Genomic DNA, 16,167 nt, shown 5'->3' on the forward strand with positions numbered 1-16,167 from the left:
AAGGTGGGCTAGCAGCACTGAGCTGAGTGGGTGTCCCTCTTCCATTCGGGGACCAGGATATGAGTGTGTGGGGGGGGGGTGCTAAGCAAGGCAAACAGACAGGAAGCCTAGAAGCTGGGAAGTCAGGCCGACTTCTCTATGAATTGCCTTTTGATAACAGGATTGAATATGTACTTAGAGTAACGGACACTTTGAGATAAATTAACTTCTAAGAGAAAGGGACATTTTGAAAATTAAATTATACTGCATGGAACGAGCAATCAATCAGCAATCAATATGTATCTGATAGCCGTGCATACAAAATGAAAAGGCAATTCATAAAAGAATAAGTACAAACGGCCAGACATGAACTGCTCCATCTCGGGTATAATCGGAGGCATGAGGATTTAATTGACAGGTTTTTCTTTTCCTTTATGCCCCTTCCCAAGACTGGCAGGAACACGGAGCAACAACTGGCAATCAGACTGGTACAACAATTGAGGGGCGCAGTGTCACAGGTCGAGATATTAAGATCAGTGGGTGAATCCGTCGAGTCAGCAATTCTCCTTGCGCAAAATAAGGCTGTAGAATGTCACAGATGGGTACAAACATTTAATTGCAAAATGTCTGCCTCCATTCTGCGGCTATTAAAAAGCTGGAATCTACCCAAATGTGCCACACTGGGGAAATAGCTGCAACCATATAATGGAATAGTATGCAACCATTTAAGAGGTGGAATATTTAACAGCAAGGAAAGATACATCTCACAGCCCAGTAAGGGGGGAAAAAATCACAAAAGAAAAGAGGAAAGCCACTGCCTAGGACCACAGATGCTGAATACTAGTGGTACGCTTCCAGCTGGTAAGGATTTGGAGTTGTTCTTTTTGTTTTTTGGTTTGGTTTTGTTTGTTTGTTGTTGTTTGGGTTTTTTGTTTTTTTTTTTTTTTTGTAATCTCTATTTTCTACATTTTCCATAGACGATACATTCAATAAAAAATCTATTTAAAACCATTTAAATGAGAAGATACAGAAAGCTAATTCCATGTAACACTCTGCTTGATGGCCCCTGTCCCTCACAGCTCCACGCCCACCCCTGTCTGCCTCTAAGCCACCATGAAGAACCCCAAGCAAGCACTCATGCCCTCACCCATGATCCAGCCCGGGCTTAGAAACCGCATCTGCCACAGCCCGCCCCACAGCTCCACACTCCCAGGCCTGGTCCCCAGCCAGGCAGGTCAGCCCCACCCCAGGCCTGCTTTCAGAGTGAGCTTGACAGGCTGTGTGCAGTTACTTCTCAGGTGAGGAAGGGAAGGGGTGCAGCGCACCGAGCCCCGGGCAGGAACTCACACATCTTCTGTACCAGTCCAAGGGCTGTGTGAGCTTAGGCCGCTGACCTGACCTCTCTGTTCTCTTACTCTGGCACCATTTTGATACAGCTACAAGCACTGAGATGAGAATTTTAAAAGACAGACAGCAGAGTCCTTCTATCTAAAATGCCTGCCTACATGATATTTTAACAATGCATAAACACTAATCTGGGATCACTGAGTGAAAAGACAAGAGTGGGAGACATGGTTTGAAGTTTCTTTACAGCCACAAATGAACGCTGGCTATCTTTGTTTCTGTGAGATCTGTTCAAACAACGAGCCTAGCTCTGCTCGCCTTGCCAATCAACCTCCACACAGTGAAGGTGAGGCCCCAGTGAGTCTCCTGCCTCCCCTCCCTCTCACCTTCCTCCCTCCCCACCCCTCATCACCATCTCTTATGCACACAGAGCATCTAGATCTCCTTAGAATCTAGGAAGGAAACGTGACTCCAATGGCAGCGTCTGAATACAGAGTATAACATATCCAAAAGGAAGGAGAAGCCAGATAACCTGATAGACAAACACCGGGACGGAACAGGCAGCGCAGTTTGGCAAATCACTGTGGGGGCGTTATTTGCTACATCAAGGGAAATGATGGACTTCTTGGTAACCTATGGGTGCTTTACATTAAGAGACCCTAGAAAGAGGCCCCTGCTCACCAAATGCAATTTTGGAAAAAGTTGAGAACTCATAAGGGGGCATTGTGCATGGCTGAAAAGGCACAAGACAGGACAAGACTGCTTCACACAGCCCACACGACAGCCAGGGGCCCCGCCTGCCAGTGTCGCCTTTATTATCAAGTCTGCAGTAATTCCCAAAAGTCACCTAGGTTTAACAATTTATTTCTTAGATAATGAACACATCTGCGCTTGAGCAAACCGAACGTCTTCACTGTGGTAAAACAGCTCTGGGACAGATACTCACACTCGCGGCATTTGTAGGCTCGCCCATGTTCAAAAGGCTGGGAGAAGTCACTGAGAAGGAACACAATACACACAACAGTACATAACAGAGTTTCATTCTGTCTCCACTTAAAATCTGAAAATAAATAGTTTATAAAGCCAAGCCTAAGTCCCTTTCTTCTGGGTCGCAAATGACCTGCTCAGACTTCAATAGTAATATCCAACCCCGACTGTTCAGAGACTGGCTGCCTGTTTCACAGTCTGGCTGTTGTGACTTCTTACTTAAGAAACAGATACCAAATCCAAAAGGACGCATTTTCTTCTAGTAACAGAATGCATAGCTCATAAACAATCTAATTAAAATACATTATATCACACTAGATAAGGCTGCTGGGCAAAAAGAAACAAACAAACAAACAAATAAGGTCACTGAGGCATTCTAAATGAACCTTAAACACAGGCATTAATATTTAAATATTACAATCCCCACTTAGAAAAAGAAATCAGATAATTGATAGGCCGGCACACTGAGAGCCGATAATGCCAAGAAACACTGTCCTTGTGTAATTTGGCGGAACAAGCCGCTCCGGCATACAATGGGCCTCTGTGCTAAATGGACCTCTTCATCTTTGGCATTTTATACAAACAAAACAAAAACGCAAAGCCAAGAGGGAGAAAGATGACACCGGCCCTAGCCTTCAGCCAGGGCTCCATCACTGAGGTGGGCATGTCCTAAAAGATAGGTGAGGGAAGGAGAGGGCACTGTTTAACAAAAGGGAAAGCCAGGCTAGGCAACCAGGGACTGAAAAACCACTGAAGTTCAACGATCTCGAAGGGCAACAGTGCCCTCTAGTGGACAACAGAATAAACTAGAGAAACATGGCTGCTCTTAGGTTAATTACAGAAACAGCAATGCTTGGGTTAGGACTCATACTGTGCCATTCCATTACATAAAGGCAGGGAAGAATAGAATCACTTTAATTGGATTTTATGTAGAACCATTTCCAAGTTTGCATGTGACATACCACCATACCTTAATAAGGGAAAAATCAGATCTGTGAACATTTTCTTTAAATTGGTGGTTTGAGCCACTTCGTCATGAAGCCTAGCAACACGAAATTATTAAACTGACACTATAAAAATGTGAAAGCCCAAGTGCAAATATGGAATTAACTGGGACCTCAGGGGACAGGCCCTTCTGAAACTGTCCAGAGGGGTACCTGTGGACACAATACACGAGTATAAACTAACTGGGGGCCTGTGACGAAGAATACACACTCTCTATACCTACTCTGCTCCTACCCATGGTCAGCCAACTTCACCACAGCCATCACCACAGCATTTCTAACTGGCCCCTGGTTTGTGTAGTTAGCTTCTCAAGGGCTATGATATCTAAAAATATTCACATGTGAAATGGCTGTTTGACTCATAAAATAATAACTTTTAATTTTTGTGTAATGACAGTCAAGGACTTTTTTCAATACTGTCAAAAATCTCAAGTTTGCAGCAGGTGTGGAGAAGGCTGAGGCAGGAGAACTTCCCTGAGTTGTAGGCTAGTCTAGGCTAAGTAAGGAGACTCTGTCTCAAAGGAAAACAACTTCTGATAGTTTCTCCAAAGGAAGTAATTTCAAATTGCTTTAGCATACAGCTTAGAGAACCTGCTGCAGTCTGGAAGGGAAGCAGCGAGAGAAGGGAGAATTTACTCCAGGCAGGAGTCCATCACAATGACAACGGTCAAGACCAAAGTGTGCCACTAGCTTCACGTCAGAGCCCCAGCCGTCATCAAGGGACAGACCCTCTAGGCCAGCACATGAAGACGCTCTACTGTTAAGACTACTGCAGGGCTTGCAGCAAGAAAAGCTCGTGCTTTTACTTCGCTCTAAAGATGACAAGTTGAGGGATGCCTGACACCTTCAGTGTGTGCCTCTTTCATCTCTGAGTATGAACCTGGTGTATGTGTGCGTGCGTGCGTGCGTGCGTGCGTGCATGTGTGTGAATCTCTACAACAAGGTCTGGGGTGATGATCACAATAATATACTCTAAGAGAAAAGCTAGTTTTGCTTTTGTTGGTCCTCTGGCTTAAAAATCAAAACCAGGCCATGCTATTTCAGAGGGAGACCATGTGTGATGCAGCCCGACATTATAAAGGTCCAGAAGGGGAAAGACCAAGCTCAGGAAGAAAGTTAAAATCAAAGCTGAACCACTCCAGGCTTCAGACTGGAAGAAGAGAGCTCTGCCTTTAATACCAAAAACCGGATTGTCTGATGTACTCACAGCTGCTATCAGATTTCCAACAGTTTGCCAAAAGCCTGACCATTCCTACAGAAATACAATGGCAGTATATTGATCTTTATGAAGCATCAATCGTATGGAACTCAAATGCTCCTCTGACATAAAGATGAGCAGCTGCTGTCCCACTCAAGGGACACGTGACCACCCGTGTTAGAACGTGCTGCCTGACCAGCAAGCCAGCCTGAAGGTCCAAGGCTTCCACACAGTTCTGTGCACTCACAGCCAAATCTGGTCTCGGACAGATTTAGCTTAGGAAAATCCTCGGGCCCCAGGAAAGTGGGAGACTCCCTAGTCTAAAGCATCCCCTTTCCTGAGATTTTCCAGGACTTAGATGTGGTCATCTCCATGTTGAAGCCGTTTCCTTCTTTTTTTACAGAATCAGAGCCAGCCAGTGTGTAACTCCAAAGAGCCACAACCTCCTGCCCCTCCTGCCCAGCCGTGCTGCACACAGGCCAGTGAGCTCCTCCCTTGTCTACTGGGTAGCAGGCTCCGGCTCTTGATCTGCTAGCGGCAGCTCTGGATGAAGGGATGGCTCACCCCGGAGCCCGAGATGCTGTTCTCCACTGAGGTCCACAAGCTACAGCTTTCAATCTAAAAGTCTTCAGGTTCAGAAAGCTGGTTAAACAAAGGTCAAGAGGAGAAGCGTGTTAGTTCCTGAGGTGACAACATTCTAATCTTGCAGCTCACTAAGGACATAGGAAGGGGTAGATAGATAGTGGTGGGACAACCCTTCCAGCTACTCATAATGTGCTGGGTGCACTCTTCCTGTAGCCTGGGCATCCCCTTATCCCAACCTCAGCTAAACTGGCTGATACCAGATGCTGAAGCAACCCTGCTTTGGGTTCAGCTGGACCACCCAGTGCAGTAAGAGTAAAGGCTTCGAGTGCAGGCCCCACAGTAAAGACTTCGGGAGCCACTTGATCCCTACTATAATTATTCAACTTCTGCTGATACCCTAAATATGCATGACTGTGTTCCAATGGAAAACACCTATAGAATCAGGTAGGTCAGATTATACCCAGGGGTTGTAGGTGATCCACATCCAATCCAGAAAGCTGAACTCAGTTGGTAGAGGTAAAGTCAGCTCACAACTGTAAAGAGAAGGACTGGGAACTAAGTGTGGTGGGTGGACACATCCATAATCCTGGTGTGTGAGGTATGAAGAGCAGGAATTGGAGGCCAATTCCTAGTCACTTACTCAAGGCAAGGACACAAAGCAAGACACTATCTCCAAAACTAATGTTTTTCACACTCCTACTGTACTTCTGCATTGCCTCTGAATCCTCCTACAGTCCAGAACCATCCTGACCTTTCCTTCCTGCTTGGAACTGAGAATTATTCAACTGCTGTAGTCCAATCAAGTATAAACATTCAAAAGTTAGTTCTGCATTGCTTACGGACAACATGAGAAAATCAGGGAGAGAACAGTCTGCTCAGAGCTCCTATCAGAGCCCTGAGAGAACCCAGTTTGTCAGTCAGGGAGCAAGCATCTCCCTCCACCTCTCCTACCTCCCACATGGAGGGGAAGTGTGGTAAAGATATTGCCCCAACTGCACTCTCGGGCAGGGCAGACAAGGTGTCTGTCCAGTCATGGGGAAACTGTGCCCAGCATCCATTCACTCAGCTTCACACACTGAAGACTCAACTGTTGATCCACAGACAACAGTCTCCCTGCTGCAGTCCAAAGAAAGGAATGCTAATGACCCGCAGAGCTCTCCCAGAGGGCAACGGCAGGAGTCTTGGGAGCAGATGCTCACTCCACCCTGCATTGCACAGGCAAAAGAAAGCAGTAATAGCAATTTATAAATGGACAAGCTCAGGAGAAGGAAGCCTGGTATCTAGAAGCCACAGACTACCTGGGCAAGGACACTTTCCAAGGCTGGCTTGAAGGACAAAAGCCAACTGTTATGACAAGCAGCCCAAGCCTATCAAACTCCAGCCTCTTTATGTCCAATCTACCTGCTGAAGAGGGAAGCTGAGTTGTATGCACTCGACTGGAATCTGCAATATATTATCATCCCAAAAATTAAGAATCAAAATCTTCAGCACTAGCAGAGTCATGCTTGGTGGTATGGAGAGGAAGAAGGAGTGACAGGCAGTTTCCTGAGAGGAAGTAAGGTCTGGAAACACTGCTGGCCTTCCTGAAGCCTTCTCCAATCCACCCTCATGACTAGCCACACTGGTGGGACCACTCACACCTCCTGCAGTGTCCACAACTATGGGCACCAGAAGGAAGTGTCAGAAAGAAGGGCAACAGTGGAGAGGCAGCCCTCCGCCTTTGCTCCTAGGGTTGGGGGGTCGTTTGGATACACACATTCTTTCCTCACACTTCAGAACCTCCTTCTCTCTCACTATCAGGATCAGCCAGACATGAATCTTGTCCCATGCTCTGACACTGCAGACCTCTGAGGACAGCAGACTTAGTCAAAAGTCTACTAGCACACACCAGACAGAACGCGCTGCCTGGAACCATCACATACCTCACTGATTGAAGCAAGCCTCTCCTGAGGGCTGTCGGGAAGGTCGCCTGGTTAACAAGCACTGGCTGCTCATGCAGAGAAGCCAGGTTGAATCCAAGTACCAACATGGCGGCTCACAACCATCCCTGGATGACTCCAGATCCAAGTTATCCAAAAAGCTCTCAGGACTCCAAATGTGGTGTGCATACATACATGCAGACAAAATACTGATGCTCATGAAATAAAATAAATAAATAAGAAAAACTGTCCAACTAAAAGACCAAGGGAATGAGATCATTTCATTCAGTTCCTAGTGAGCTAAGTGTTACATAAACAAAGGGAAATTTTCTTAAGTCCTCAAATCCTTTTCTAAAAACTTACTCTACAGTGTCCTGGGTCCACATCCAGAGCCATACTAATGCATCTTGGGTGCTGGGGAGGGAGCCAGGCATTACCACTAGTGGGGAGGGAGCCATCCACTATCACTCGTGCTGCAGCTCCACTGACAGCATGAGAATTATCCAGACTCCAACCCAAGGCAGACATTGGAAAGGTTAGACTGCATGTATTCTGGGCTCACAATGAGGTCTGGGAAGTGATTCTATGGAAACTGCTTTCTATTTACAAAACAAAAAACAAAAAACAAAAAACCTTTCCCTTAGGAGGAGTATGGTCAGGAGACCAAAGAGATGGCAGAGTCAAGCTCTGAGAACCTGCCACTCTGCAGAGTGGCTGATCCACTGTGGTACCTCACCTCCTCTGCTTGCTAGAGGAGTCCAAAATCAGGAAAGAGAGGAAAATAGACTAAAGCTCATGAGAGAGACCATGAGGGGGCACTGTGACAGGAAGACAGATGGACAGAGAGAAAACTGACAGAGGACAAGCAGAGGACAAACAGATGCAGCTCTACTCTTTAATCTGAAGATACATATCCTATCCCAAAGCAATTCAGACACTAATGTCAGATGTCAATGGACCAAAACAAAATAAAACCCCATCCCTTGAGATGGCACAGGTGCCACCCTCAGTGCTGCTACTGCAGCAGCCCAGGAAGCCACTGACCTCACCATGGTCACTGTGGTTAAACAGGGGCAATTAGGAGGGTTACTGCAGAGGTGAAGACAAGGACAAATTCTCCAGTTTTATGAAGAAATAGGATATGGTTACCAAAAGAAAATGATAGGCTCTGTGACCAGTGGAAACCTGCAGCACCCTTGGATCCAAAGTCACAATCTGCTGCCGTCCAGGATCCCATTACCAATCAATTTTGGTTTGAATAAGCCAGGTAACTGGAATACAGCCATGCACCACACGGGCCAGGTCAAAACCTCTTGGGCAGAGCCTGCCGTTTCCGGCCCCTCAATACCAAAATAGCCACAGCCTTCTGCTGACGTCTCAGCTCGAGCCTCTTCAAGGTCAGGCCCACAAGCCTCCCACTGCGACACTGGGATGGAGACGGAGCGTGGTCTTAACGAGACAACAGCTGAGAGAGCCGCAGAGCCTCTTTCAACTGGAGAGTCACCACCATCTCATTACAGTCACATTTAAGTGGAATTCTCTGCAGCACTCACAAACAATAAAGAAATAAGATGACAGTAAGCTACAGGCCTACCTATTCCTGAACTCGCTCCAGTAACCAGGACCACCTTGCCTGTGAGGTCCCGGCCCTGCAGGATCTCCATGGCGGTGGTGCTCCCATCGTATCTCTGTCTGGTGGTTGGCTTTGTCGGATTATCATCCACAGTAAATGCCAGTCTTGGATCCAAGTAGGTAGTTCTTTTATTTATGTGGCTGCAAAGAACAGGGAGAACATTGAACTCTATACAGCAAGGACCAGCATCTCTAAGTACACTTCAGGCAAACACCATTGTTCATTCCCAAAGGCTTACTGCCAAACACTCAGAGACCCAGAACCCATCTGACTGGCCTTCTGGCCTTGGAAGGATGGTATTCTTGCCTGAAAACAGAGCAATGGAGGCCTCTCAGAATGACCTTGAAGGTACTGGGACACAGTAGGCCTCTTGAGTACCACAGCAGCTTGCTGAGGAGGCTCTGAATTTCTACTGAATTCACGTTAATGTAAATGCATCTATAAGATCTGTCAGCCGCCCTAGTCAGTAGATATCCATGTAATTTCACTGGCCTGTGCAAAGGCCTATACACACTGGTACACAAGGAAATGGAAGTGATCAAAGTCTTAATAACTATAAAGCAAGCCAGAGTGCAAGGTTCCAATTGTTTGCATTTTAAGACCATAGCCAAGCTACCTGTAATTAGCACTGAACTTCTGGTTTGAAATTAATCTAGAAACATTAAAATATACTGGTACATGCAGATTATTAAATAACTCCTTTTAGTACCATTTTTACATTTTAAATGTATTCTTGGGCTGTCAAGAAGGCTCAGTAGGGAAAGGTGCCTGCTACCAAGCCTGATGACCTGGGTTCAATCCCTAAAACCCACATGACAGAAGAAAACACCTCCAAGTTCTCCTGGTCCGCACGCGCACACACACACACACACACACACACAATGTATAAAATGTAGTACAAAAGTTATGTGCATTTTTGAGATTTGAGATAATGACCTTGAAATGTTATAAGAACCCTCCTGAAATGCATGGATATTATGATTTAAGGTGTATGTATCTGAGCGTCATGACATAGCCCTGAGACTCAGGAGGCTGAAACAGACAGACTACGATTCCAAGGGCGGCCTGAGCAACTTTGTGAGACCCTGTCTGACAACACTGACACTTGGCAGTGCCGGCTGGTGCTGCTGTCTCCACTCCCCTGGGATGCCGCCTTGGTAGCCTGTAAGTGCCTACCAAGCACTGGTGACAGTACTTGCCCATGGAAACAAAGTTCCACTTCCTTTTTCTCAAGGCCTCTTTGTGCTTACCCCAGCACACCTCTACAGCAGGCTGGAGAAAACCTAACCTTGCTCTAGCTTGCTTCCACAGTCCATGCTCAATTTTCATTAGGCCAGCAGCTGGCTGATTCAGTCTCCTGCCTGTTTCTAAAAAGTCTTACTAGGACACAGCAACGGCCATTATTTTTGTATTAAAACAGGAACCATGTAGTGCCATAGCCTAAAACATATCTGATGCATTACACAAATGTTTAGCTGATCCTGTTCTAGAGCAGACCAGACAACCACAAGCTTCAGAACTCCCTGAAGGGCACTGGCTGCCCCTCGCCACCACAAACACACCCCACACTGAGATTCAGATGTAGGGGTCTGAGGATGTATCGACTATGTTCCCAAGAGCTGCCAATGATGCTGATGGGAGAATCCCATCTTGGAAGCAGTGCTCTGGGCCCGTGAGGAGGAAATCACTCCTGAGGACAGCTTTATGGGCATGTGTATGCACAGGAGGAGTCTGGCCACACGGGGCCTAAGAGTTTCTACAGTCAAGTCATCCAAGGAAAATACAGAAAGGGATATTTGCAGCAAAAGACTATAAAGAAATGATATCCCTGTTTTGATAAGGGAAAGGATTTTTATAAATCAAGGAAGAAGAAACCTTTATAATCTAATAGGTAGCAAAGACCATCCACCTAATCACCTGCCAGAGAGGCAGTCCTGCTAGGGCTGCTTAGACTCTCCAAAGCAAGCCCGGCCTACCTGCTCCCAGTGTGGAAAATGAAGCGGGAGGGAGTTCATTAGGTATGCTGACAAAACACACCTCCAGGCGAGCCCGTTGCTACAACTATCACTATCACTACATGGCTAGTAACAGGTGAGGGCTGTCACTGGAGTGCTAGAAATCTGGAAAATGAAGTTCCGGAGATGGCATGGCAGTTCTAGAGCACCCGCTGCCCAATCCTGAGGCCTGGAGCTTGGGACACAGCACCATTCAGCAGTCCAGGCACCCCAAGTTAGCACATCTGTAACTCCAGCTCTGAAGGCTGCAGGTACTACAGGCTCTCCGAGACTTACTGCCTTCCACCTGAGGTTAGGGAGAGACCCTGCCTAAGAGGAGATGTGTAGACTGACAAGAGAGGAGACCGACACCCTCGTACAGACACATCAATCAACCCTTTGTAAAAATGTTAGGAAGCCTCAGGATGAGCCGCTTAAAGAAGAAAATGAGGGAAAAGAAAGAAAAGTAGTAGTCCAATCAAGTACAGTGAAAACCTAAGGAAATCTTCTTGAAACTCACAAAATATCACGCTGTCTCTGAATAGCTAAGTTTTTGTTTAACCTTAAAGGAATGACAATTATATTATGTGCTATATTAGGGGTGTGCTTAGGGAATATCACACCACACAGTCTATGAGACAGATGAGTCACGTGTAAAGGGCTGGGCTGACCTGACCCCAAAGCCTTAGTGTACAAAGAAGGGTGGAAAACTGCAGACTAGAAAAAGAAAAAAAAAATCACAAAGCTCATAAAGGGGGTTGGCTACTCCTGCTGGTAAAGCAGGTCTATATGACTTCATATTTTCCTCTGGCCAATGTAGGAAATTGTATCTGGAAATTCCTCTTGAGAGTCAAACTGGCTATGCTTCTACATAGACACTTACTCAACAAAAAACACTTGTCCATTCTCGTCGGTCTCCTGCTCCCAGCCATATGGCAAATCTGAAACACAAGGACAATTAACGGTGTTATGTGCAGGGAATGAAGCCAAGTCACATCCCAGGGTCAGGAAAGAGGTTATCTCTTGTCCCTGGTCCCGTAGACCCTCTGGTCTGGTCCCATGCATCTAGGGTGGCAGTTAGAGGATGCCCAGCACCCCATCTGGAATCCACATTCTGCCTCCTGCTTTAACCAAAACTGTTACACTCTTGATCACTCTCACGTGTTCTCTCAGCTGCTGCTTTACTTCAGGCCTCTGCAGATGCTCCTATGAGCATGAATTCCCAAAGCTCACAGCCATGGCGCAAGTTCACCACACAGCAGCAGTGGCATGCTGACTGCCTTGCACCTGCTGTAGGGCCACCCGTCATTGTCACACACAAGCTCACCTGTCTTCACCTAAGCCCTGAGGAGCTTCAACCCTGTTTTCACTCAGTACTTTCACTCCATGGGTTGTGTACCTCCTCAGAAACATCTCTGTAGGTTTCCATAAAATACTGACATCTGCCTCCACAGCTTACACCAAGAGCAGTAACTCCCACAGTGCAACTGCAGAAAAGCCCAACCAGTCAGAGTCCCAATTGTCTCAGTAAACTTTGTTTAAAGCCATAAGACATCCTCCGACCATCTCAAGATCTTATCTTCTTCTGCCAACCCCCATTATGCTCTCAGACTGACAGCCTTGTTCCTTGGTGACCACCCACCAGACAGCCTTCCCAGAAAGACAGGGTTAAGTGCTACCTCACTACCTCTAACATCTTCCCTAGCTACTCAATGCTTCAGATAGTGCACTTCTACGCTTCGGACGGCATACAGACCTCCTGCGACTCGTTTTCTCTTGCCGGTTTTCGGATGTTCCCACTGGGTCTTTTCCTCGGTGTGACTGTAATAGAGACCCACAACAGAGTAAGTTAACGCTGCTAAAATGCAGTTCACTGTATTAATTGTATCTTTTCCTGATATAGCTGGAGTCATGAGAACAGACAGAAAGAAATACTCGAAGCAGGTTTGCTGACTACGTCAGGTCAGAGGCCCCAGGTTGAAGGTCAGAAGAATCACACCTGAAGGAATCTTGCAGCACAGATCACTGGGAGGGCAAGAGGGACAGGGTCCCAGCTAGAGTCAACTTTACAATGCTCTGTGAAGCACAAAGTTCTAGACAGACATTTGTATTCCTTTTCCCTTTATTCAAGGATATACTGACAATCTTTAATGTCTGGTCTATAACACTCATTTTAAATACTAAGTGTAGCTTAAATATTGCGTTGTTAAAATTTATTTTCCTTGTTCTTTTTTGAGTTTTGGCTTTTTGGTTTGTTTTGGTTTTGTTTGGAGACAAGATTTCATGTAGCCCCAGCTAAACTCACCATGTAGCCGTGGATGACACTAAATGCTTGATTCTGCTGTCTCTACTTCCTAATTACTAAAATTACAGACGTGACTTTTAAAATGTACATTCTGGGCTAGCAAAATAGCTCAAAGGAAAAAGTGCTTGTCAAGCAATCCTGAGGACCCAAGTTTGCTGCCTAGACCTCACGGAGGAAGAAGAGGTGCAGTTCCTGATTGCTGTCCTCTGACCTCCACCAATATGCCATGGCATGTATACAGGCACACTTTTACACACACACACACACACACACACACACACACATATTTAAATCTGTATTCTGACCCCAGGTTCAGTGTCTCATTAATCTCTGGGTCCTGGGTGCAGCCAAAAGGACGTTAAGAGTGTAGGGAGACAGTAGCACAGGTCACTTAGCTATGACAAGACGACCGTGGATCTGTGAACACTTGGTCTGACAAGATAGCCTCAATGCACAACTGTTCCACTGACTCCACCCCTCAGCTGTCACCTCTTGTCCTTTGCTGAATGGGGCTGTCTCAAGGACACTGTTCAAATGGTCTCCTGGAGCAATCATTATAATAAAATGGTGAGCTGTCATACATTCTACTGGTAAATTGTCACATGCTGTCCAAGCTTACTAAAAGCAGACTCTGTCTGGTATCAAGGAGGCTTCCCCTTACTAGGCTCCAGCGTGTTTATTTCACATGCCCTTCAAAAGCTCCCAAGAGACTAATGGGTCCCCAGTCTGTGACAGGAAGAGAGGAAAACAGCAGACAGCTAAGGGTATTAAAAAAAAAAAAAACACTCTGTCCTTGAACATAACTAAAAGATTCCCAAGTGGCTTCCCTCAGCTACTGTTTATCCCACGATATAAAAAAATGTCTGTGGCTAAGGGAAACATGGAGAACACGTACCAGGCAATGGGAACTCCACCATGGCCTCAGTCAGGGCTCCCACATGTGGGCTGACGTTGTACACACCTGACTTAAAGCTATTTCTCTCTCAGTTGGGCTCTTCCAGGCAGTTTCTGACAGGCACTGTGAGTGCTCTATTGATAATATTTCTATTGATAATATTTTGCCACCCACGGCTTCTCTCTATCTGCCACTTGCTATTTATTCCTTTACTTTTGCTTAATTCACACTTAATAGAGTGAAACACAGTGGTAATAGATCATTCTCCTTAAAACATGGACCAAAAGCTAGAATCACCTGTCACCAGTGACAGAGCATCCTAACATGTGTGAAACAGCCAGCGCTGAAGGAGGCTTTCGAAGATGACACTTGATTTCCTTAAATCCAGTCTCAAAAAGGGAGTAACTAACTGTATTACTTCATCACCAACCAACAAGATGCCACAGAAGATGCCAAGGCTCAAGAAACAGTGCTAAGCACAGGGGGCTGTCGCGGCACAGACTAGGATGTTCTCTACTGCTTAGACTTCACACACAGAGGTCCAGGTAGGAGCACCAAAGGCAGGACCCTTGGCATGTCTATGCCCTGCACCTCCTGCTCACACAATCCACTCATGTCTCCAGAGCCATCCGTGCTTCAGAAGACACAAACTCAGTGTCCCTCCCTGGCTCCGGATCATCAGCGGGCTCTAGAGTCAGAAAATAGAATCCGAGTCCTTGGCACAATTTGCTGAGAGTACAGAAGAGCCTCTTCAAACTGACTCCTTGCCTGCTTGGGGTCTCTCATCACACTGTCCCCTCCACCTGCCTGATTTCCTACCACCTGAACCCACCTTCTACAGCTCTCTGAGACACAGGGCAAGTGACACCTCTCCTAGGCGGCCTCCCCTCAACCCACACACCTCATGCTGGACACACTGCACTGGAACTATAAAATTACACGTCATCTGCCGGTCTGATAGCGCTCCTTAAGAATGACAGTCGTGCCACACTTAGCCAGACATCTCCAGTGCCCACCAATCAGCCTGGCCCTTAAGGACTCTTGAATGAATAAACTCACCAAAGTTTTTCTGTTTCCTGTTTCTTTCTATCTGGCCACCAGGGGCAGCAGTGAATAGCTTTGAGTACCTGCAAATCACATAGTTTACAGCCCATCCATGGGTAGACTCCAGGGCACAAGCTACTAACTTGATAATAAGGCAAGTTTTCTGGAACCAGGTGGGCTGGTGCAAACGTGTAATTCCATATCTGGAAGGTGGAGGCAGGAGGCATTAAGAACTCTATGTCATCCCGGTTCCATAAAAAATTTCTAGGTAAGCTTGGGCTACAGGAAACACTGCTAGACAAGACTGCAGCACATGCTATTAGCCCCAGAGGCTGGAGGATCTCTGTAAGCTGGAAGCCACTCTTGTCTACATTTTTTTTAAAAAGTTAATTATTAGAAACTCAAAATACACTTACAGTAATTTATTTTCTGAAAGCCAAGTGATAATATACTCTCGTGGGAAGCTGTAAGAAGATTGATTCGCTTAGCTTTTAAAAACATAAAGTCAGGTGTGTTCATGCACACACTGACCCCAGACCAGGAGAACTGGGAGCTCAACCTCAGCCACATACCAAGTTATGGCCAGCCTGGACTACAAGAGACCCTGCTTTAAAAATATTTTACAAGTGTGGCAGTGGTGGCGCACGCCTGTAATCCCAGCACTCTGGGATGCAGAGACAGGTGGATTTCTGAGTTTGAGGCCAGCCTGGTCTACAGAGTAAGTTCCAGGACAGTCAGGGCTACACAGAGAAACCCTGTCTCGAAAAAAAAACAAATCCAAAAAACCAAATATATATATATATATATATATATATATAAGAAAATAGAAGAGGAAGTATTTGAGAAGAAAATCAGGGAAAGTATACATTATTCTTGGAGATGATAAAGGGGATCATGAAACTTGGGAACTAGGAGGCAGACAGGCATCTTGGAAGGCAGACAGAGAGAGGGACCATGGCTAGGTAACACAAGTGGTGAACTTCCAACATGGCCAGCTTCTTCCTCACCCTCCTTACGTGAGACAAAAGCCTGGCATCTTAAAACAAAGTCCTTGAGGGCTTTTTCTCGTGCTAGTCAGCTGCTGCTGAAAAACTGGCCCAGCAAGCTCAAGGCCACATCTGGACATCTTACCCAACAGTTGTGGGCCAACCAACCACCTTATCTTTCTTCAAATTGACCAACTCTTAAATTAGGGCACAAAAACTCAATGACTTAAAACCAAAAAGGCCCTCAAGAAGAGGCTGGATTTTTTGGCTTCCAGAGTTCCCACTCTGTTTTGT

The 16,167-nt window shown here is 46.1% G+C and overlaps 1 protein-coding gene across 2 annotated transcripts in view; it reads right to left on the minus strand.

Moving 5' to 3' along the window:
• Positions 1–16,167, minus strand: part of Wwox (WW domain containing oxidoreductase) — a 925,836-nt gene that overhangs the window by 907,939 nt on the left and 1,730 nt on the right. For both annotated transcript variants that reach the window (XM_052167126.1, XM_052167125.1), the window contains exons 2-4: positions 12,400–12,464; positions 11,527–11,584; positions 8,611–8,789 (exon numbers count right to left, since the gene is read on the minus strand). In XM_052167126.1, coding sequence (XP_052023086.1) covers positions 8,611–8,680 — 70 coding nt within the window. In that variant the 5' untranslated portion in view covers positions 8,681–8,789; positions 11,527–11,584; positions 12,400–12,464. The remainder of the gene's footprint in view (positions 1–8,610; positions 8,790–11,526; positions 11,585–12,399; positions 12,465–16,167) is intronic.

This window comes from Apodemus sylvaticus, chromosome 21 (genome assembly GCF_947179515.1).
Source record: "Apodemus sylvaticus chromosome 21, mApoSyl1.1, whole genome shotgun sequence".
Taxonomy (NCBI): Eukaryota; Metazoa; Chordata; class Mammalia; order Rodentia; family Muridae; genus Apodemus; species Apodemus sylvaticus.